This window comes from Haematobia irritans, chromosome 5 (genome assembly GCF_050003625.1).
Source record: "Haematobia irritans isolate KBUSLIRL chromosome 5, ASM5000362v1, whole genome shotgun sequence".
In the NCBI taxonomy this organism is placed as follows: Eukaryota; Metazoa; Arthropoda; class Insecta; order Diptera; family Muscidae; genus Haematobia; species Haematobia irritans.
In genome coordinates this window covers 5,020,384-5,044,581 of record NC_134401.1, presented here as the reverse complement: position 1 = coordinate 5,044,581, position 24,198 = coordinate 5,020,384, and the positions used below count along the sequence as shown (strand labels likewise).

At 31.6% G+C, this 24,198-nt stretch overlaps 2 protein-coding genes across 4 annotated transcripts in view; one reads left to right on the top strand and one right to left on the bottom strand.

Annotated features, from left to right (window-relative positions):
* The window catches only part of Pgant9 (polypeptide N-acetylgalactosaminyltransferase 9), a 270,158-nt gene that overhangs the window by 68,607 nt on the left and 177,353 nt on the right, over positions 1-24,198 (bottom strand). For all 3 annotated transcript variants that reach the window (XM_075312576.1, XM_075312578.1, XM_075312577.1), the window contains one exon: positions 21,223-21,416. In XM_075312576.1, coding sequence (XP_075168691.1) covers positions 21,223-21,416 — 194 coding nt within the window. The remainder of the gene's footprint in view (positions 1-21,222; positions 21,417-24,198) is intronic.
* On the top strand, positions 3,063-8,058 carry Idgf6 (Imaginal disc growth factor 6). Its single transcript, XM_075312579.1, has 3 exons — positions 3,063-3,301; positions 6,659-7,234; positions 7,301-8,058. Exons 1-3 carry the CDS (start codon positions 3,166-3,168, stop codon positions 7,951-7,953), a joined length of 1,365 nt encoding a protein of 454 aa, XP_075168694.1. The 5' UTR covers positions 3,063-3,165; the 3' UTR covers positions 7,954-8,058.

Here is a 24,198-nt window from a genome sequence, read left to right as displayed (position 1 = left end):
ACAATTTTAAATTAAATCAATTAGAAATAATGAAATAATACAGAAAATTCTTTTTATAGACATTGAATTGTCTAAAACTTACATTTTCACTCTTAACCCTTTGACTACCGATGTTCACTTAGGAGGACATTCGAAAACAACACCAAACTCTATTTCCCCACATAGTTTCGTTTTCTTTTGCGATGTTATTTTAAAGTAGAGGCTTTAATCTAAATAAGCTATAAATATTTTCCATATTAGTAAGTATTTTTATAGTATTTTCTTTAACAATGAACGAAAAATACGAAATATCGAGACAATTTTTCCAGTGTATGCCACTAGTAAATGGGACAGTAATTATAGCTGATATTTTTTGGATTCTTTTTTGTATTTTTCTCACACTTCGACATATATTATCGGCTAAATAGGGCTTATTTTCGTAAAGTCATTTGTTCACAATTCAAGAATCAAATTTTAAGAACAAACTCATATACCCAGCAAAAAAACCGTCGCCAAAAAATCTTCCCTTTGGATCCGGAAATAGTGCAAATTTGGCGCAGAAGTGATGAATTTAACATGAGCTTGTCATAGGATGGAGGTCCACCATTTCAATAGCCGTTGCATTGAATTTGCATGAATTCTTACGGTGTGATCCGAATTCAGTGTTTTGTATGTGAATAAAAAAAAGTCATATTTTGCCAAATAAATACTTTTTATAATTTTTTTTATGATTTTTAGTGGATCCTAACGTTTGCCTGAAACATTTGTCCTAAAATATTTTGAAAATTCGCCATATTTCTTGATTGGATTTAGCATTTTTTTCATCGAAATTTAAATAATTTGTACAATTTTATTAATTCTTACTCAGTTTTTAGCCTTTTTGAAAGTTAAAATTATCCATTAAAAATAAGAAAAAAAGCGAGTTATAAAAAAAAAATATTAAATTAAAAGTGCTTACTTTGTACACGGGCGAAAAAGACATATGTTTGAGTGTAAAAATTATATGTTTGGAGCCCAAAATTTTTAACACAATATTTTTAAATCTAAACATATAATGTTCATAAACTAACATAACATGTTTGCGACCTGCATGTTAATATGTTAGAACATATTATGTTTGGGACATAAAATGTTTGTAAATATAATATGCTTAGATGCAAACATATATTAATTTAGAAATAGCCTATAAACATATATGTGTTTAGAATGAGAGACATAGAGAGTAAGCTGCAAGTAAAATAATGGAAGTTATCAATTGGCGCCTTAAAAATATATCCACACAAAGAAAATTTAATTAAAATATTTTACTACCAGTGTATGCCCTAAGGTGAAACATAATATGTTTGAACAATACAAACAATATTTTGTTTGCACCAATCCTGAAAATATATATACATGAAGCAAAATATGTTTGGGGTATATGTTACAGAAGCGATTTTTTTGAGGGTGTAGTTGAAATATAGAACATCTTTGGGAGTGCATCTTCTGGAAGTTCTTTTAAAGTTGTGCCTTTGTAAGAACTTCCAAATTTCGTTGCTGGGTAGCTCTTGAAATACCTAGCAAAGAAAAATTGGAAGTTCTTCTGAAGGCACAACTTTAAAAGGATTTCCAAAAAGGTCCTACCAAAGATGTTCTTTATTTTAACTACAATGAAATCTCATTTCTTTCAATTTTTTAAAACTTGCTGTTTTTCATATTTTTAATGAGTAATTTTAAATAGGTTAAAAGAGAGTAAGAATTAATAAAATGGTATAAATTCTTTAAATTTTGTCGAAACAAATTCTAAATCCATTCCAGAAAAATTGAAAAAAAATTTCAAAATATTTGTGGTCAAACGTTATTCTAACAAGCGTTAGAACACATTAAAAATCATAAAAAATTATAAAAATTATTTAATTCACAAACATTTTTCATTCACATGCAAAACACTGAGTTCGGATCACACTTTAAGAAGTGATGCAAATTCAGTGCAACGGCTGTTGAAATGGTGGGCATACGTCCTATGACAAGCCCATATTACGTTCATCTCTACTGCGCCAATTTTGACCTCTTCCGTATCCATAAAGACAATTTTCACTACTTTTTTGGCGACGCTTTTTTTGCTGCGATGTTAAATTCATCACTGCTGCGCCAAGTTTGCACCATTTCTGGATTCAAAAAAGAACATTTTCACTACTTCTTTGGCAGCACTTTTTTTGCTGGGTAATTGAGATAGCTTCTTTAAATTAATTTTTTTCTACGTGCTGTTAGTAAACAAGAAGAAAAATTAAGTTTTCACCATTAGGTTTATTTCGGCAGTGAAAGGGCTGAAACGATCAAATAGCGTATATTCTAAAATTTGTCGGACAGAATTTCATTGGAAGAGAAAAATTTGAAAGAAGATCCCGGGATGCCCCAAAAAATAAACGTTTGTAGAACAGCTTCCAATTTAGTTTTCTATGATTTTTACCTACCCCCATCTAATATACATATATTTCTTTTTGCCGATTTGTTATGTGGTTATTGGACAGGGAGCTCAAAACTCACAAAGAAAAAGACTAGACCAAAATTCCCACATAGTTTTCACATAGTTTTCTATGATATTTACCTACCCCCATCTAATATACATATATTTCTTTTTGCCGATTTGTTATGTGGTTATTGGACAGGGAGCTCAAAACTCAAAAAACAAAGAAAAAGACTAGACCAAAATTCCCATTTTAAGAACAAAAGAAGTGAAAAGAGAACAACTGATAACCAGATGATATGATCACTCGAGCTGGCAAATCTACAAACAAATATAGTCTTCTTTGTTTTTTTTCGATTTCAAGACACAATTTCATATAGAAAAAATCTCTAGAATAGCAGCAACAACAATAGGTGAGTGTATGCATAATCTACATTGATTTTGTTTTGAAATCGGCCTTCACACACGCCGTCAACAATCAGTCAACGTCGCTTATGCCGGGCTTTGTTGTTATTTTTTTGTCATCTTGTGTTTGTTAGATCTCAACTCTTACGCTCTTTCTCTCACACTTTGTGGTCAGAAATCTCAAAGTCAGACTTTAGTTGGGGGGTTTTATGAAACAAACTTATGATCAGTCTATAGTGAAGTGTTATAGGAATAAGATCGTTTTCAATTAAGAGATTACCTTTGGAAATTTTCCAAAAAACAAAATTCGGGTGTAGTTCGTCTCCAACATAAAGATGCAATTTTCAATTGTATTTTTAATATTGGCTTTGGCTGTGGCCATTGCAAAGGCTGGTAATGTTCCTGCCCCTCCCACAGGGGCTCAAAAGCATTTGGTTTGCTATTATGATTCGGCCAGTTTTGTAAAAGAAGGTAAGTCAAGGTTAAGAAGTGCGACGTCAGTGTGTGACAAATTATTTTCAGATTTGCATGAATTTTTCACATGTTTTTATATAGAACAAATGTTTCTACATACCGACAAAATAATGCTAATTAAATTTAATTAGCTGCGACTTTAGCTAACTGTGAAAATATCAAATTTCTTTTTCTCAGAAATTTGCATGGTGCTACCGAATACGTGAAAAAAAAGGTTAAGTCTACAAAAGAAAAATATGTGCTTTCCTTCAGGGCGAAATGTTGGGGGTAAAGAAATTTTATTTTAGTCTCTAAGGAGTTTTATTTGCTCTTATCAAAAAAACTTCACGTTGGTTGGGGGAAAAATTTTTTATAATTTTTTCGTGAAATAAAATTCAAATTTATTAAAGGGCTATTTAAAGTGGGCGTTAGAAATTAGTCGATTTATAAATTAAATTAAATTTCTATTTGAATTATCCCCATTTTTATAAAGTTAGTGCAAACTTTGCTAATCAACTTTTAACCCGTTCTAGCCTCAGCCTGGTAATATAGTCATATGTCAGTTAGAAACTTAACTACCGAAAATTTTTCAGTTAAAGTAAACCCGGAATGAAGGTATCTGCAATTTACTTTTTGTTAACTGACAGTTTAAGTCTAACAGAGATACATGAAAATGGCCGTTAATGAACTCATAGATTTTGACATAAGAGGATTATGTGCCAATTTATGTCCCTAACATAGGTAGAAACGATCTGTAGTATTTAATATTTACAAAAACAAAAATAAACCAGTATCTCTGTGAATTAATTTCTTAAATATTTTGAATTCTCAATTTCCATTTGAATTTTCTTATTTAACATCTTCTCACTCTTACTTGCGTATATTACGTTTGCACAATGAAGCAATTTATAGAATATCTTGTTATATCTTCTACCTCCAATTGTCTCCATTTGCGTATTGATGTAAACTTGCTATGGGGAAAAATTTCTATGCCGAGATTTGTATGTTCGCACAAAAATTAAGAAGAATTTTTAAGAGTGAAATTTGTCATGCCTCAGTCAATAAAAACATAGCTGAGAGATTCGAACAAAGTAATTTGAAATTAGTTCATCTGTTTGGTAAAGATAACACAAGGGTCACATACTCGTACATTGATAGCGTAATGTGGGGTTTTTATTTCTAGAATTTCAATGGAAATTGTCCCAGTTTCAAAACGATTTAAATGGAATTTTTGAAATAAAAAGAAATATTATTCTTTTTCATTTATAAATGATACATATTAAATAGCTATTTTTTACAAAGTTTTAAAAATAGACCAGTAAATGAAAGAAGTTTAGAATATGAGAATAGGAAGTAATGAGGGTTTTAAGTCACACCCACAGCAAAAGTAAGATTTGCCAAAAAAGTAGCGAAATTGTGCTTTTTGGATCCGGAAGTGGTGCAGAATTGGAGATGAATTTAACATCCCAGCAAAAAAGAGCTTCCAAAAAAGTAGTTTGGATCCCCAATCTGTGATCCGGAAGTAGTGCAAACTTGGATCATCTCCAATGAATTTTACACGGGCTTGTCATAGGACGGAAGTACTCCCTTTTTGGATCCTTTGCATTGCTTTAGAAGTTGAGCCCTGGAAGTTAATTTGAATGAAGAAATTTAAAAAGCGAAAAAATTTTTTTTTTCAACCAATTTCACTTTTTTTCATTCATATGTTTTATTACACTATTATTTTCCTATTATCTAATTTTTACAAATTGAAAAACTTTTTCGCTCCGACCAGGGGTTGAACCTGGGTTTGCTGGCAGCATAACAGAAGGCCTTAGCACACTCAGCCACAAACGTCATTGAACATAAAGCGTCGAAAGGTCAATTCAAATGTTTGTAATATGATCGTAATACGACACCAAGGAATAACATTCTAATTGCTTCTCGAGATGTTCTTTATTAGTTTGAACGAAAAAATTTTCTAAAAAAATATTTTTTTATGTTATGCATCGTTTTTAGTTTTTATTTTCGGCATATATTTTCGTATAAATATATTTTTTCCATTAAAAATCAACAACAACAAAATTAAAAATTCTTGTAATTTGCAAAACCTTCTCAAAAGAACATCTATGGAAGCGAAAAAGCCAAATTCCAGCGGGGATGAAAAATTTTTTTTGTTATTATTATTTTTTACCTTCTTATTAGTTTTCTATTTTTTTTGTAAAATTTAATTGCCCAAAATTTACACTTAAAATAGCCTGATTGCGTTCTTTCTAATACTTGTCCACAAGGACTGCATCGGAAGTAGAAAAAATCATTGGGGGATCCCTAGATGCGCTTTAGAAGAAATGTTTGTGCACTTGTCCAAAAGGACTGTATCGTAAGTTGAAAAAACTCGATGGGGGATTCTGGGATGGGCTTTAAAAGAAATGTTTGCGGAACAACTTCCTATTTTTTGTTGCTGGGATGGGCTTGTCATAGGACGAATATCCAAAATTTCAACAGCCGTTGCACTGATTTTGCATCACTTCTTAGGGTGTAATTCGAATTCAGTGTTTTGGATGTGAATTAAAATATTTTGTGATATTTTGCAAAATATTTTTTTTATACTTTTGTCATTCTATCGATTGTCTGAAACTTTTCAAAAATTCGCAATTTTTCCCGAATGGATTTTGCATTTTTTTTTCAAGATTATTTTTATAATTTGTACTATTTTATTAATTCTTCCTTAATTAATTTTAGCCCATTTGAAATACAAACAGCTAATATTGCCCATTAAAAAATAAAAATACCAAAAAAGCGAGCTATAAAAAATTGAATTAAAAGAACTTCCTGTGTCGTTAAAATAAAGAACATCTTTGGGAGGACATTTTTGGAAGTGCTTTTAAAGTTGTGCCTTTAAAAGAACTTCCAATTTGTTTTGCTGGGACGTCAGTTTTTCGAGAATTTGGATGTTCTTCCTAAGTCAATACTTTTAATGTACATCCAAAAATGCTCTTCTAGATATTGGCTTAATTTTCACTTCACAAGAAGTTCTTTTCAAGTGATATATACAAGTTCTTTATTTGACTCAGTTTACGAAATAAATTTGAATTTTACAGGATATAAAACACAGCAAGGACAAACAATATAATAAAAATTTCCAATATTCGGTTTTATTATGCTTCCTCATTTCCAAATACTGCTCAGGATTATCAACTGCGTCGTCAAATTAGAAACAAAATATTTCGCACTTATTTGGCCATGACAACTATAGCTTTAATAAATAAAAAATGCTCATTGTATGAGTCGTTGGTACTTTTAGATTCGAAAAGTTATGTAGTAAAAATAACAAATTAATTATTTCCTTTAACAAATATTTTCCCTTTATTTTTTGTTTCCCTCCCTCCCATTCAGGTCTGGCCAAAATGGTTGTCGATGATTTGGAACCCTCCTTCCAATTCTGTACCTATATCATCTATGGTTATGCTGGCATTGAACGTGACTCATTTAAGGCAATGAGCTTAAACCAAAATCTCGATTTGGATTTGGGCAAGGGTCTTTATCGTACAGTGACTCGTCTAAAGCGTAAATATCCCAATGTCAAGGTAATGCTTAGTGTTGGTGGTGATCGTGATATTGAGACCGGCGAGGATGCCAAAGATTTGCCCAATAAATATTTGGAACTTTTGGAGAACCCTATTGGCCGTCAACGTTTCATAAATACCATTTATGCTTTGGTTAAGACGTATGGTTTCGATGGCGTCGATATGGCCTATCAATTCCCCAAAAATAAACCCAAGAAGGTCCATAGTGGTTTGGGTAGTTTTTGGAAGGGTATTAAGAAGACCTTCACGGGAGATTTTGATGTTGATGAAAATTCGGAAAGGCATAAGGAACAATTTACAGCCTTGATGCGTGAAATTAAGAATGAATTTAGACCTGATAACTTTTTGGTATCGGCTACAGTATTGCCCAATGTTAATTCTTCAAGTAAGTAGGATGAGAAAATGAAGAGTAGAAAAAAGAAATAATTTTCTATTTTTTTCCTCTGTACAGAATTCTTTGATGTTTCCGCCTTGAATAGCTACATAGATTTCGTGAATTTGGGAGCCTTTGATTTCTATACCCCAGAACGTAATCCTGAAGTGGCCGATATCACTGCTCCCCTCTATCCCATGGCTGACCGTAGCCCTGAATCAAGTGTAGACTCTGTCGTGCAAACCTGGTTACATGGTGGTTTCCCTAGCAATAAAATCAATGTGGGTATTAGCACCTATGGACGCCCCTGGAAAATGACTGATGATTCTGGCGATTCTGGTGTACCACCAGTATCCAAGGTTAAAAATGAAGCCCCCAAAGGTGAAGACACCCAAACTTTGGGTTTGTATAGCTGGAAAGAGACTTGCAAGATGTTGCCAAATCAAGACAATATGTATGCTAAGGGAGCTGCTTCACCTTTGAAGAAGGTATTGGATCCTCAAAGAAGAAGTGGTGTCTATGCCTATCGTGCTGCCGATAAGAAGGGTGAGAATGGTGTTTGGGTATCATATGAAGATCCCGATACCGCAGCTGAGAAGGCTGCCTATTCAAAGGTTCACAATTTGGGTGGTGTAGCTCTATTCGATTTGGAATATGATGATTTCCGTGGCCTTTGTGTAGGTGAGAAATATCCCATTTTGCGTGCCATTAAATATCGTTTGCTTAACTAGGTAGGGTAACAATGGCATATGGTATTTCCATGAGAGTTTTTGTTTTAGTTTTTAAGGGAGAAACGAAAAAAAAAAAGATTTTGAATAAAAGTAATAAAAAATAAATAGGGGAAAACAATTTTTTTAAGAAAAATATTTATGGGTAAGTTTTATAACATAACAATTTCTTGGGTATAATAAAATTTTTTAAAATTAAAATTTTATTATACGACGGGAAATATTGAAATTTTTGGAAGTTTTATTTTCGAAAACTCGATTAAATTCAATTCAAAAGTTCCATTTGATATTCGAAAAATTTACAACAAAAAATATATACTTCACTTATTAAAAAATATATACTTCACTTTTTTTTAAGAAATTTTAAGAATTTTAAAAGGTTTCTACAAATATTTTGGAAGATTGGAAATTAGTTATATATTAAAAAAAAAAAAAACAAAAATGCAATTTCTTGAGTACAATAAAAAAATTTAAAAAATTTTAAATTTTTATTAAAATTTGAGAATTCCAGATATTGAAAAATATTTGGAGTTAATTGGAGAATAACATTTTCGAAAAAAAGTGATTATATGAGGGGAAATATTGAATGTCTAAAAAGTTAAATGTTTTAAAATTTGATTTTGACGGGAAATAGTGAAATTCTAAAAAGTTAAATGTTTTAAAATTTGATTAAATCAATTCAAAAATTCCATTTAATTAAAAAAATATACCTCACTTATTAAAATCGAAATGCTAAAAATATATTTACGTTTTTTTTAAGAAATTTAAGAGGTTTCTACAAATATTTTTTAATATTGAAAATTGGTTATTTCTCTAAATGAAAAAAAATATTATTTCTTGAGTACAATAAAAAATTGTAAAAATTTTAAATTTTTATTAAAATTCGATAATTGCAGATATTGAAAAAATTTTTGAAATTATATTAATTCGAGAAAACAATTTTGGAAAAAATTAGAAAAATATACTTTTTAATTTAGTTTTATTTTTAATTTGTTAAGAAAATTTATTTTCATTTTTTAAGTTAAAAAAATGAATGAAATTAAAAAAAAATTGACAATAACACTAATTTTCGAACTGTTAAAAAAAAACGTGCATCACGTCAATAGAATTTCAAAATATTTCAAATCCAATGTGTGTATCCAATTTTCAAATTCAAAAATTGCAAACATTAAAATATAGAAAATTTTCAATTGTCTTTTTAAAAACGTGCGAAAACATCGTTAAAAAAAGAGAAATATTCTGGCTCCAATATTTCGCTCTCAAATTCAAAATATTAAAATCTAGAAAATGAAATAGCCAAAATATACAACAAATAACATATATCATGCCTGTTGACTTAATCTCATGAAGATATTGGATTATTTCAACAAGAATCAAATGTAGTTTTTTTCTCAATTCGACCTTTTCGATTGTTTTCAAACATCTGTTGTTATTCTTGGGCTTTAAGGTCAGTTTTTGTTTTATAAATATTGTATAGAAATATATTTCACCTTTGAGCTACTGTATCGGCGGGAGTTTACTAAATGTATTATTAATTATACAAAGACCTGTATGAGTTCTCCTTTTGCTCAAACGGTTAACAGCTCTAGCAACCACAAAACCACTTCACAACTTCTATAATACAATTCCACTAATTTCCCTTTCGCATTATGATGGTGGGGAGAATTGTGAATGACGACTCCGTCATCATTTGTTGGAAACGGAAACATTCTAACATTACAAGGATATCCTCAGAGTCTCCTTTCTCTTTGGCCCGACCACCGTAAGCCTGTAAGTTTCTATTGTTCTTGGAATATCCTGGCAAACACAGTTATACACACACCTAAACACACATACACACACCCGTTCTCACTGTTAGCTTCTGTTGCTACGGGATTGTTAGATGCGTGTTCGTTTAGCCGCCTAGAAGTTTTGCGTGGCGACCTTAAGCCACAAATGTTTGAAGGGATAAGGAGTAGCAACGTGCAGCAAAGAACATCCAGAAGCCAAGGACCTCTATGTTATTGACAGAAATAATTTTACTCTTGGCGAAACAATTAAATTTATAACAAGTATATACGGCCGACAGTTCTTCCAGGACGAATTTTATATACGCTTCACCAAAGGTATGTTAAAACTTATTAACGTTATCTTCTAAACTATAAGTTAGTCCATATGGGACTGCTACATATAATTATGGACGGACATGGACAATTTATTAAAGGGCATATACTGAAATCACCAATTTTCAACCTATTGAATGAAATTTGCTTCTCTATCAGGTTTGGGAAAGCAAATCTGGGGATAGGTTACCCATATAGGTGCTATGCCAAAAATGGTCCGCTATGTGTTTGTTGCAATACCAGAGTGGGCAGTATTGAGGACTTCCCCCAAATTTGGGTTATTTTTTCGTAGATGGAGAAGACATTTTTGAATTGGTGACTTGATGAGAAATTTTCATAATTATGGGGATTTAGTTATCAGAAGCATGGTCGCCACTCGAACCCAATCTACCAAAATTTGGAGAAAATTTTATCAAACCAACTACCAAGCAAAAACAAAAAAACTGCTCAACATTTTATTTCTATAGAAAATTTTGTCAAAATTTTATTTCTATAGAAAATTTTGTCAACATTTTATTTTTGTAACAAATGCTGCTAACATTTTATTTCTATAGAAAATTTTGTCAACATTTTATTTCTATAAAAAATTTTGTCAAAATTATATTTCTATAGAAAATTGTGTTAAAATTTTATTTCTATAGAAAATTTTGTCTAAATTTTATTTCTATAGAAAATTATGTTAACATTTTATTTCTATAGAAAATTTTGTCAACATTTTATTTCTATAAAAAAATTTGTCAAAATTATATTTCTATAGAAAATTGTGTTAAAATTTTCTTTCTATAAAAAATTTTGTCAAAATTTTATTTCTATAGAGAATTTTGTCAAAAATTAATTTCTTTAGAAAATTTTTTCAAAATTTCATTTCAAAAAAAATTTTGTCAAAATTACATTTCTATAGAATATTGTGTTAAAATTTTATTTCTATAGAAAATTTTGTCTAAATTTAATTTCTATAGAAAATTGTGTTAACATTTTATTTCTAAAGAAAATTTTGTCATCATTTTATTTCTGTAAAAAATGCTGCTAACAGTTTATTTCTATAGAAAATTTTGTCAACATTTTATTTCTATAAACAATTTTGTCAAAATTATATTTCTATAGAAAATTGTGTTAAAATAATCTTTCTATAAAAAATTTTGTCAAAATTTTATTTCTATAGAGAATTTTGTCAAAAATTAATTTCTTTAGAAAATTTTTTCAAAATTTCATTTCAATAAAAATTTTGTCTAAATTTTATTTCTATAGAAAATTGTGTTAACATTTTATTTCTATAGAAAATTTTGTCAACATTTTATTTCTGTAAAAAATGCTGCTAACATTTTAGTTCTAAAGAAAATTTTGTCAACATTTTATTTCTATAAAAATTTTTGTCAAAACTATATTTCTATAGAAAATTGTGTTAAAATTTTATTTCTATAAAAAATTTTGCCAAAATTTTATTTCTATAGAGAATTTTGTCAAAAATTCATTTCTTTAGAAATCAACATTTTATTTCTGTAAAAAATGCTGCTAACATTTTATTTCTATAGAAAATTTTGTCAAAATTTTATTTCTATAGAGAATTTTGTAAAAAAATCATTTCTTTAGAAAATTTATTCAAAATTGTATTTCTATAAAAATTTTGTCAAAATTAGATTTCTATAGAATATTTTGTAAATTTTTTTATAGAAAATTTGGGAAGTAACTCTTAGTTGGGAGCCACCGTGGTGAAATGGTTAGCATGCCCGCTTTGCATACACAAGGTCGTGGGTTCGATTCCTGCTTCGACCGAACACCAAAAAGTTTTACAGCGGTGGATTATCCCACCTCAGTAATGCTGGTGACATTACTGAGGGTTTCAAAGCTTCTCTAAGTGGTTTCGTTGCAATGTGGAACGCCGTTCGGACTCGGCTATAAAAAGGATGTCATTGTCATTGACCTTAATATGGAATCGGGCAGCACTCAGTGATAAGAGAGAAGTTCACCAATGTCGTATCACAATGGACTGAATAGTCTAAGTGAGCCTGATACATCGGGCTGCCACCTAACCTAACCTTAGTTGGAGAGGAATATTTTGTAAATCTACCAGAACATCAAGAATTCTACTAATCTACCAAATAGTAAAAAATCTATCATTTTTGGTAGAAGACTACCAACAGTGGTCCTAACTCCAATTTTCATTTCGAGCATTTGGTAAACGATCAGCGCTTTTCTTGGTGTTGTGTTTCGAAATCTTGATCTAACTACAGTTGCAAGCTGATGTGAAAAAAATTAATTTATTTTGGTAATTTTTAAATTATTACTGATTTTCTACAGCAGACCTAATTGCTTTAGTTTTTCGTAAAATCTTGTCAAAAATGTATTGGGAATTTTTGTGAAGAAATTAAAAAAAAAAAAAAACTGGGGACAAGTGCCAGAAAAATAGTGGCAATGCTGTGTAATACTATCGGACCTATATCCGTAATAATTACGAGTGGCAAGTTTAAAAAATAATGCTTGTTTCTTTTGGACGGAAGGACGGACGGACATCGCTAGATCGACCCAAAAACTCACCAGGACCAAGAATATATGGGGTCTGAGATCGGTATGATACAGTTTTAAAAATTTATTGGGAATTTTTGTGAGAAAAATTAATTGGGGATTCTTGTGGACAAAAGGGTCCTAATTTGGGGACAAGAGCTTGAAAAATACTGGCAATACTGCGTAATACTATCGAACCTACATCCATAATAACTACGAGTGGAAAATTTAAAGAAGATAGCCTGCTTTCGCTAGATCAACTCAAAAATTCACCACGACCAAGAATATATGGGGTCTGAGGTCAAAATGTCGCTGCTTTACAAACGGAATGCCACAGTTAATATACCCCCTTTGCTACTGTAAAGGGCAATTACAAACGAAAATCGTATTCCGTGGCCTAAGTTGTCCAAAGTGTGTCAGAGAGTGTACACTGCAAAACGTATAAAATGTAGCAGTATCAATTTGTTCTTGCGGCCTGATGGGATGTACAGAATGCTCAGCTTTCTCTGATCCTGACAGCTTTGCTGGATGCCTTTGGAACACATTTCATATCTTGTCGAACCTCAACAGCACAAAGGTGGTGGCTGCTGTGTTTGGTTTATGCAATGATGATGCGGTTTTATTGTTCATCACTTTTGGATAGGAGAGAGAGAGAGAAGCCTAAGAGGACTTCAACAACATGCCACAATATATGTTTGCCCTTATTGAGGCTATTTTTGGCTTTAACACAATTTAATTTGCTTTTTATTTTCTGGAAAATTGTTTGCACATTTACTTAAAGAGCAAGGGATTAATTAATAGGAGGCAAAAATAAGACCTAATTTAAAAATAATTCCATTAAAAGTAATTAAAATATAATAAATTAGCCAAAAATTATTATTTGTTATAGGGGAACGCCGTTCGGACTCGGCTATAAAAAGGAGGTCCCTTGTCAATGAGCTTAACATGGAATCGGGCAGCACTCAGTGATAAGAGAAAGTTCACCAATGAGGTATCACAATGGACTGATCAGTCTAATTGAGCCTGATACATCGGGCTGCCACCTAACCTAATCTAACCTATAGGGGAACCAACAAAATTATTAAAAAATTTAAACCAAGGAAAAACAACAAAAAATCAGGAGGAAAGGATCAAGGGTAGCATGCATTACCCCTATAATGACATACATTGTATTCATCAAAACAGAGAGATATTAGGGAAGAAAGAAAGACCAGGTATCACATTTTTAAGACAATTTGTTTTTTGCAAGAGTTTATGTTTCACTGAACATTTATGTGAGAAAATGAGAAAAAATAATTGTATAATAACAATAAAAACATAAATAATTCCATTTGCTAATTTTCCCCTCTTAAAACCAAAGGCACTAGCTTTTTAAATCTCATAGTGTAACTCCCCCTTAGTAAAGTTTTTATGAACAGCCTTAAGGTATGCTTTAATATTTTCAATTTTATTCAATTGCAGATTTAACCCCTTAGCTGCTGGTGTTTTTTTCTCCCAAACACAATGCCATATAATTTTTAATGAATACTTTTCAAGTATTATAAATCCAATTGCCCTTAAAATAAAAACTTTGGTGATTAATAAATAATTAATCAAGTTTTCGAAAATAATACACAAGACTAGCTATCAAGCAATCAAGCTTTTCCATTTTGGTGCATTTATATAGTTTTTGTATTTTGTTTATTGCCATGAAGATGTGAATTGTTAAAAGTTTTCCGTGTGTTTTTTTTTTCGTCCAATAATTCAATTTAAGAACTTTCAAATTTGCTTTCCCTTCTGATAGCGAAGTGAAAGAAAGAAACTAAAAAAAAAGTTGGGGAACAATTCGATATGGTTAAAAGTGTATTGATGTTCTGGGAGGACAAGTAAAAAATTCTTTATGGACTGTTGGCAAAAAAGGGAGAAAAAGAAGTAAAACAAAAGAGGTGGAAAATTGCCAATGGCTATAAACAAGTGGATTGTTAAAAGTTTCCATGACACTATTGATAAATTTAATACAAGAATAATATATTAAATTTCTCTTAAATGTCATAGTTTACATATCATTGGATAAATTCAATTTTCGTAGAGTTACTTTTCAAAACTAACATTTAAATTGTTGCCTTTTCTAGAATGTGTCTGATATTTACATGGTCTATGTATTCAAACCCTAAACCCATTTAAAAATGTTCTTTTTTGTAGCCTTTGTTAAGTGAGCACATTTGGGGAATAACAATTTTCTTCAAATTTCCTCAACCTTTTTTTCCTATTTACTAATGCAGCAAAACTAAATAAAAATACAAAAATAAAAATCCCCCCAAAAAACAACGACTCTTAAAGCCTTTAATATCATTGGACAATAAGAAATCCTATTAAAAGGATATGCAAAGAGGGCCAATATGTATGTATATATATATGTATATTTGACTTGATGACCAATATGAGAAATGTTAGACATGGATGTGTGTACAAACACACTCTGGCAGTCAAAAGAATATTTGGTAATGGCACAAGAAGAAGAAGTAGTAGCAGTAGTAAATCCTCTAATCCTTCATAGAAGCAAAAAAGAAAAACTCATGCAAAACCCAAATGGTTTAAGTCAAATCAACTGTGCTAGTATCTAATACCACCAAATACCCACTCAAATCTTTGATGTACGAATGGAATATAAATGTGATGGGGAAACCAATCTATGGCCCGTACAAAAAAAGGTTTCATGCAAACTAAAGCAGAAGAAAAATTTCGTAAAATTTTCAAACAATAGTCAGAATGAAGTAAGACGTAGTTAATATGGTTGAGGTCGGGTGCCATTGTTTTTTTTCTTTACTTTTACTTAATTTTTACTATTATGAGAAAATCGTATTGCGTAAATGTTAGTAAACTAGAGCAACACAATCTACAAAACTGGAATACAAGTTAGTTCAATTTAAAGTAGATAATTTTTCTAATAAAATATTTCATATTTTTAATTCGCACAGAGTATTTCAACTAAGTCCATATGTGCAATATAGGGATAAGTGCCACCATAGAGAATTTCGAAAAAGTGTCATAAGGTATAAAAAGGTGGCACACATATTAAAAAAAAAAATGGCCCAAAAAGAGGCATTTTTATATAAAAAAAAATATCCAAAAAATTATTTCAACTGAGATCTTCTGTTTACCTATTATAAAAAAAATTGTCATTGGTAATAAGAGAGAAGTTCGCCACTGTGATATCACAATGTACTTAATAGTCCAAGTGAGCCAAAAATAACGAGCTGCCACTATACCTAACTTCTTCGTAATATAATTAGTTGCATATTTTCAGGCGTTTACATGGCCGCTTGGATGAATGGAAATCGGGATCTAAATTTTTCCAATATCAAGGAAATTAACAGCCTGTTTCTGTATGACGACCGAGCTCTATCGATCGACTGAAATGGAAACAAACAGCTGAATTTATAACCAAAAATTAGCTGTTTCTATGCATTTCAGTCGATCGCTAGAGCTCGATCGACATACAGAAAAAGGCTTTAATTAAAAAGTGGAACAAAATAGCAAACAATTTGTTGCCTTTTCCAGAACCAGACTAAGTATGGTATTTAGATATCGTATTTGTAACAGTCTTTTATATAGTCTTTACCCATAATAGAACATTTTCATTGGTATTAAAATTTGTTGCATAGTTTCAGGCGTTTACATGGTCACCAGGAAGCGTCAAAAGATGATGGGAAGAATGTGGTCAAATCCATGATTTGAATAAAAATCTGGATGAAAAATTTCCTAATATAAAGAAAATTAGTTCAAGTGGCGCAATATAGCAAAAAAGAGGTAATAGAAACAAACAAGTATATACGGCCGTAAGTTCGGCCAGGCCGAATCTTATGTACCCTCCACCATGGATTGCGTAGAAACTTCTACGAAAGACTGTCATCCACAATCGAATTAATTGGGTTGTGGTATCTTACTATTACTATAGACCGATATGGACCTAGTTAGGCATGGTTGTTAACGGCCATTTCCTAGCACAATGTACCAAATTTCAACTGACGGATTACTCTCGGATTAAATTTGCTCCTCCAAGTGGCTCCAAAACAAAATCTCGGGATCGTTTTATATGGGGGATAAATATATAATTATCGACCGATGTGGACCAATTTTTGCATGGTTGTTAGATACCATATACTAACACCATGTACCTAATTTCAAACGGATCGGATGAAAATTTCTTCTCTTAGAGGCTCCGCAAGCCAAATCGGGGGATCGGTTTATATGGGGGCTATATATAATTATGGACCGATGTGGACCAATTTTTGCATGGTTGTTAGAGACCATATACTAACACCATGTACCAAATTTCAGCCGGATTGGATTGGATGAAATTTGCTTCTCTTAGAGGGTCTGCAAGCCAAATTTTGGGGGTCCGTTTATATGGGGGCTATACGTAAAAGTGGACCGATATGGCCCATTCGACCTACATAAATAACAACTACATGTGCCAAGTTTCAAGTCGATAGCTTGTTTCGTTCGGAATTTAGCGTGATTTCAACAGACGGACGGACGAACGGAGGGACGGACATGCTCAGATCGACTCAGAATTTCACCACGACCCAGAATATATATACTTTATGGGGTCTTAGAGCAATATTTCAGCAATATTGTTACAAACGGAATGACAAAGTTAATATACCTCCCATCCTATGGTGGAGGGTATAAAAAGTATGGTATCTAGTAGCAGTCTTTGCATCAGCTTTTTAATAATAGTGAAAACATTTTTTCATCTTAGGTCTACTTAACCTAGTGATTACCACAAATACCTCCCTGAATACGGCATTTCAGGCGGGTAATCCTATTCACCCATTATAAAAATTTTAATTGGTAATAAAAATTGTTGTATACTTTCAGGCGTTTATATGGCCCCTTGGAAGCATTAAGAGATTATGGGAAGAAAGTGGTCAAATACGTAACTTGAATGGAAATCGGGATCTAATATTTTCCAATATAAAGGAAAGTAGTAAAAAAGAGGCATAGTATAGCAAAGAACTGGTAATAGCAACAATAGTTGCACAAATATATCACATCGCATGAAAAAATTGAAAAAGTTACATAACGTTAACACTGATAGGGATACAAATATCGTCAATCGACTTTTAAATAAATCGGTGTTTTGTCAATGGAAGAGATATTCCATTAGTCGATTTTTGTTTTTTTTTCATGAAAATCTAATCTAATAATAAAATCTAATCGACTTGACTTCTAACGATAACAGTGCAAATCATCTATCTAAAAGGAAAAGGAGATATATTTCTTCCCATAAAAATCATTATAAATTCGAAAAGTCATGACGTCAAAATCAACGTTCCAATAAACCAAAAAAAAAAAAAATATATATATATTATATATATATATATATATATATATATATATATATATATATATATATATATATATATATATATATATATATATATATATATATATATATATATATATATATATATATATATATATATATATATATATATATATATATATATATATATATATATATATATATATATATATATATATATATATATATATATATATATATATATATATATATATATATATATATATATATATATATATATATATATATATATATATAATATATATATTATATATATATATATATATATATATATATATATATATATATATATATATATATATATATATATATATATATATATATATATATATATATATATATATATATATATATATATATATATATATATATATATATATATATATATATATATATATATATATATATATATACACTTTGGAAAATGACCATACAGTGAAACTTCAGAAAGGTCCCTTAATTTTGTCCACAGTTAGGAGGTGTCCAATTATGAGAGGTTAACGTTTATTTTTTTAATATTGCAAACGTCCCTAAACAACTGTCCACATTTGGGAGGTGCCCGGTTTTCAGAGTGTCCAAGTTTGAGAAGTTTCACTATATTTTCAAACTTTAAGATCTTTGTTTTTGAAAAATCGAAAAGCCCTTTTTCATAGGGACTACAATTCTAGTCAGCCATATTCAAGAAAAACGAGTTAAAGTCATAAAACTTTCGCCCAAAATGACCCAGCAGCATTACAGTTGAGAATTTCTGAAAAGTGGCATAAAGAAAACGTAACAATTGAACACATTTATACCAATATTTTATATAGATTTGTGATATAATTGTTTTTAAATATAGATCCTCACTAACCTAACAATCATTTAATCTCAATTTCATTTAAAAACATCCCTTGAAATTTAATATTAATCCAGTTTATCTACTATAGAAAATTCCCGTTGCATATTTTTAGGCGGAATTCTTGTCCACTGAGAAAATGTTGACACAAAAGGCGAAATTGTTTACGAATACAGTGGTAAATTCGATTATTTGTGAAGACAGCGACCATATCCGTAATCTTAACAATGTATAAAAATCTTACAATATAAATAAATGTTATTTAAAAGAAGGAAAAGATGGCAACAAAATTTAAAAAGTATCACATTTCGTGGCACAAGAAAAAAGTGGCACACAAGTATTACCGCTTGAAAAAAGTTGCAAATTTGCCACTAAAGTTGAACAGCGATAACTTCGTTACCCAGTATCAATCCCTAATACGAATTCTAGATTTCGACAATAGACGAAAATCGATTTTTTGCGGGATTTTATTTTATTCAAGCGAGTCCTGATATTCCAGGAGATTTATTGTTCAACTTTTTTTGTTAGGTTTCTTCTACAATCTTCTTGAGCATTGCCTTTACGGCATTCAAACCCCAATTCAAGGGCAATTTCTTTTATGGCCAAAAATGCTTAGAAGTTTAGGATACAATTACCACAGAAAACGAGCTGAAATAAACTGCTGGGGTGTGGGTAAAAGATGGAGTGTGCGAAAGGTGAGGGTCACAAATTTGGTTTCATTTATTTGTCGAAGAGATTTAATATGAATGGGAAATATTCCTGTTTAGCAAGAGAGGAGGTGGTGGTGATTCGTGGGTTGCTTGCTTGGTTTGTTGGTGTCATACAAGCGGGTGTTGTTTGTTATTCCTTGTCTTGGGTTTTGTCGTTTATTTTTGGAAAACCAGTCACGTTTTGTGTGTAAACATTTTGTAGCCATTCTTTCTATGTTTTTCTTATTCCTAATTTTTCTTTGCTTACTTTGGAGGCAAACCAAACAAAAGCCATCAGCACACGAGAAGATCCTAACAATATACGCAATCTGCCCCCTCCCCTACCCTCTCTCACTCCCTCTCTCTCCAAAAAATGGAACCCAAAAACCATCACCAACTACCAAACATTTCAAACATTTATCCATTGATCCCAATCTCGTCGTGGACACATAAACCGAAAATGTCATAAAAATTTAAGGTGCCTGAGATATAAACAGTGGGCTAAGTGCAGTACTAAATATTAAATGCTAAGATTAGAGATAAGATAGTGGAAGAAAATTAAGTTTGAATTTTAAATTGAAGGAAAATTTGAAATGTAATTACTGAGCTGAGAATGAAGTTCTTCTTTTATGTTGGTTTAATAGCTACGATAGGATTAGAAATTAGGTGGGAAAGTTGTGAATTTAATCGGTTGAAAATTGTTCTAAATTACTACACTTTTTGTTATTCTCAGAGATTTCTAAATCGTATGAGGTTTTACAGAAAGCCAGATATCTATTTAAGAATTAGGTTTCATTCAAAGTAATTCTCAAGACTAATTCATACTTGCTCGCTGGGCAGGCCTCACTATCTGTTGATAATTACCCAATTGGCTTAACCTTCAAAGGACCTGAATTAGGCCTAAGATTTTTGTAGATTATTATTGGGCGAGTTAAACCTTAAAACCTTGAAATTCCTATAAGTAATAGGTGGTATCTCCATGGACTGAATGTCATACCTCCCAAATTTCTAATGTAACAAACCTCCATAGAAACCCACTGTGCATCCCTAGGATATACAATAGAATTTTTTATATATATACATGTACACATACAGATATGTGTACTATCTATACATATCTATGGTATAAACGTAGGTATCCCAATACATTAAATGATACTCGTAGTAGTAAAAATAAACCTTATTTTATGGTACTAAAACTTGAATAAAATTTTTACCACTGAGTTATTGGTTGTTCTCACACTGGGATGGAGATATGGGTGGGTTGATTTAAAGCTAAAGCTGTATAATAAAAAAATATATTTGGACCTAGAAGAGAAAAGGTCTCTGTTGATTGGAATACCTATATGCCACCAGACTCTTGCTCCCCATTGGGGAAATATCATTTCACCACACAAGCTAAATAAATAAATTGACAGTAAGGCAATTGAATCCTTTTTTCCAATTTTTCATTCCAAAGGCATTTTTATGGCTTTCAAGGATTATAAAACATTTAATTTGTTATTGTTGTTGGGGAGGGGGCCTTAAAGGTTTGTAATATCCAATGGAAATATAATTCAAAACAAAATCTTAAAAGACTTAAAAACCTATTGGAAATAATTGATGACATCACCTGGTAGCACACATCTCTAAAAGATTGGCATTTGAAATTACCCACCAGTAAAAATCAATTAAAACCAAAGCAAACATAAACCCACATAAATAAAATAATAAAAAAAAGAAAGACATTCATCCGTGAAAAGAATACAGCCTAGCATGGCCTAAGTGACTTACCTTATGGCGTTTCTTCTCCCTTTCGGGTACTGCATGCCAATTGAATTGCAAATTCCAATCGAAGCCACCAACATTAACTCCACCTGAATCGCGATAATGATATTCCAATGTTGTATCGTCAATGACATCGATAACGGGACATACTACGGTCGTTGAATTTCTAGCGATGCGATCCAGCAATGGTTCCAGCCATCCTATGGAGTAAGAATTTAAGCAAATGCCGATTAATGAATTATTCATAACAATTAAGAATTCATTCATAGGCCCATTCATTTGTGTTGGTTGGCATTCAATTTCTGTTTCTTTTGTTGTTGACATTTAACGCCTGGCTAACGATAGTGAAAATAATTTCGAATTGCTTGGCATATAAAAATCTAATCACTAAAGCATTAGAACTATGTGCAAACGATTTTCGATTTGATTGTGGCCTAGAAAATGAATTCAAAGGAATCAAAGAGGGGTACGTAAGTCGAAGATATCAACATACCCAGAAGAAAATATCATAAATTGTTTTTTTGTTTGTTTTCAATTAAAATTTAATTTCAATAGATTTTCAAAACAAAGACGAGATCACAAAAACTAACAGGTTGGCTAATAAGTCCCCGGTCTAACAAAGAAAAACACATTTTTTTGTCAAAATTCGTTTTTATTATTCAACATAGTTTCCTTCAAGAGCGATACAACGATTATAACGACCTTCCAATTTTTTGATACCATTTTGGTAGTACTCCTTCGGTTTTGCCTCAAAATAGGCCTCAGTTTCGGCGATCACCTCTTCATTGCAGCTAAATTTTTTCCCTGCGAGCATCCTTATGAGGTCTGAGAACAAGAAAAAGTCTCTGGGGGCCAGATTTGGAGAATACGGTGGGTGGGGAAGCAATTCGAAGCCCAATTCATGAATTTTTGCCATCGTTCTTAATGACTTCTGGCACGGTGCGTTGTCCTGGGGGAACAACACTTTTCATACCCTCCACCATAGGATGGGGGTATATTAACTTTGTCATTCCGTTTGTAACACATCGAAATATTGCTCTTAGACCCCATAATGTATATATTCTGGGTCGTGGTGAAATTCTGAGTCGATCTGAGCATGTCCGTCCGTCCGTCTGTTGAAATCACGCTAACTTCCGAACGAAACAAGCTATCGACTTGAAACTTGGCACAAGTAGTTGTTATTGATGTAGGTCGGATGGTATTGCAAATGGGCCCTATCGGTCCACTTTTACGTATAGCCCCCATATAAACGGACCCCCAAATTTGGCTTGCGATTGCTCTAAGAGAAGCAAATTTCATCCGATTCGGCTGAAATTTGATACATGGTGTTAGTATATGGTCTCTAACAACCATGCAAAAATTGGTCCATATCGGTCCACGTTTTCGTATAGCCCCCATATAAACGGACCCCCAAATTTGGCTTGCGATCGCTCTAAGAGAAACAAATTTCATCCGATCCGGCTGAAATTTGATACATGGTGTTAGTATATGGTCTCTAACAACCATGCAAAAATTGGTCCATATCGGTCTATATTTATATATAGCCCCCATATGAACCATATCGGTCTATATTTACATATAGCCCCCATATGAATCGATCCCCCGATTTGGCTTGCGGAGCCTCTAAGAGAACCAAATTACATCCGATCCGGCTGAAACTTGGTACATGTTGTTAGTATATGGTTTCTAACAACCATGCAAAAATTGGTCCACATTTGTCCATAATTATATATAGCCCCCATATAAACCGATCCCCCGATTTGGCTTGCGGAGCCTCTAAGAGACGAAAATTTCATCCGATCCGGCTGAAATTTGGTACATGGTGTTGGTATATGTTCTCTTATCACCATGCAAAAATTGGTCCATATCGATCCATAATTATATATAGCCCCCATATAAATCGATTCCCAGATTTGTCCTCCGGAGCCTCTTGGAGGAGCAAGCTTCATCCGATCCGGTTGAAATTTGGAACATGGTGTTATTATAAGGCCGCTAATATCCATGCCAAAATTGGTTCATATCGGTCTATAGTTATATATAGCCGATCCCCAATCACACAATAATTGGTCCATATCGGTTCATATTCATGGTTGCCACTCGAGCCAAAAATAATCTACCAAAATTTTATTTTTATGGAAAACATTGTCAAAATGTTATTTCTATAGAAAATTTTGTCAAAATTTTATTTCTATAGAAAATTTTTACCAAATTTTATTTCTATAGAAAATTTTTTCAAAATTTTATTTCTATAGAAAATTTTTTCAAAATTTTACTTCTATAGAAAATGTTGTCTAAATTTTATATCTATAGAAACTTTAAACTTAATTATATACGTATTTAATCGGCCTTTTTAGTTTAATATATACCACGTATGGACTATGTGGTATATATTACGGTGTTAGGAAGATTTAAGATACCTTGCCATCGGCAAGTGTTAGCGCAACCCCAGTAATTCAATTGTGGATGACAGTCTTCAGTAGAAGTTTCTACGCAATCCATGGTGGAGGGTACATAAGCATATACGGCCGTATATACTTGTTTTTTATTTAAAAATGGTCATACATGTCAATTAAAAATAAATTGGATTAATTTAATTTTGAAAATTCTGAACAAATTTCATCAAAATATACCAAAGGCTATCTGACATGTATGAAATTGAATTGAATTGTCTTATATAAGCAGCCTATATAATAAGCCTTGGATTTACTACTTTGAGATTTTTCATTCATTTATATATTTCAACGAACTAACAAGGTTAACTCAACTTGAAATGTGTTGTAGTTGAGGAAGAATGATTTAGTTTGAAAGCTTCCATGAGGAATTAAATGGCAGATCTCTGCTTTCGTTTTCAATTTTCTTGTCTTCGTTATATGATTGATGTTTGCCTATAACAGAGGTCTTTTTCAGGCCTGGAATCTTAATGTGAAGTTGCTAGGATACCACACCATACTAAAAGCAATACACAAACTGAGAGGGAATTGT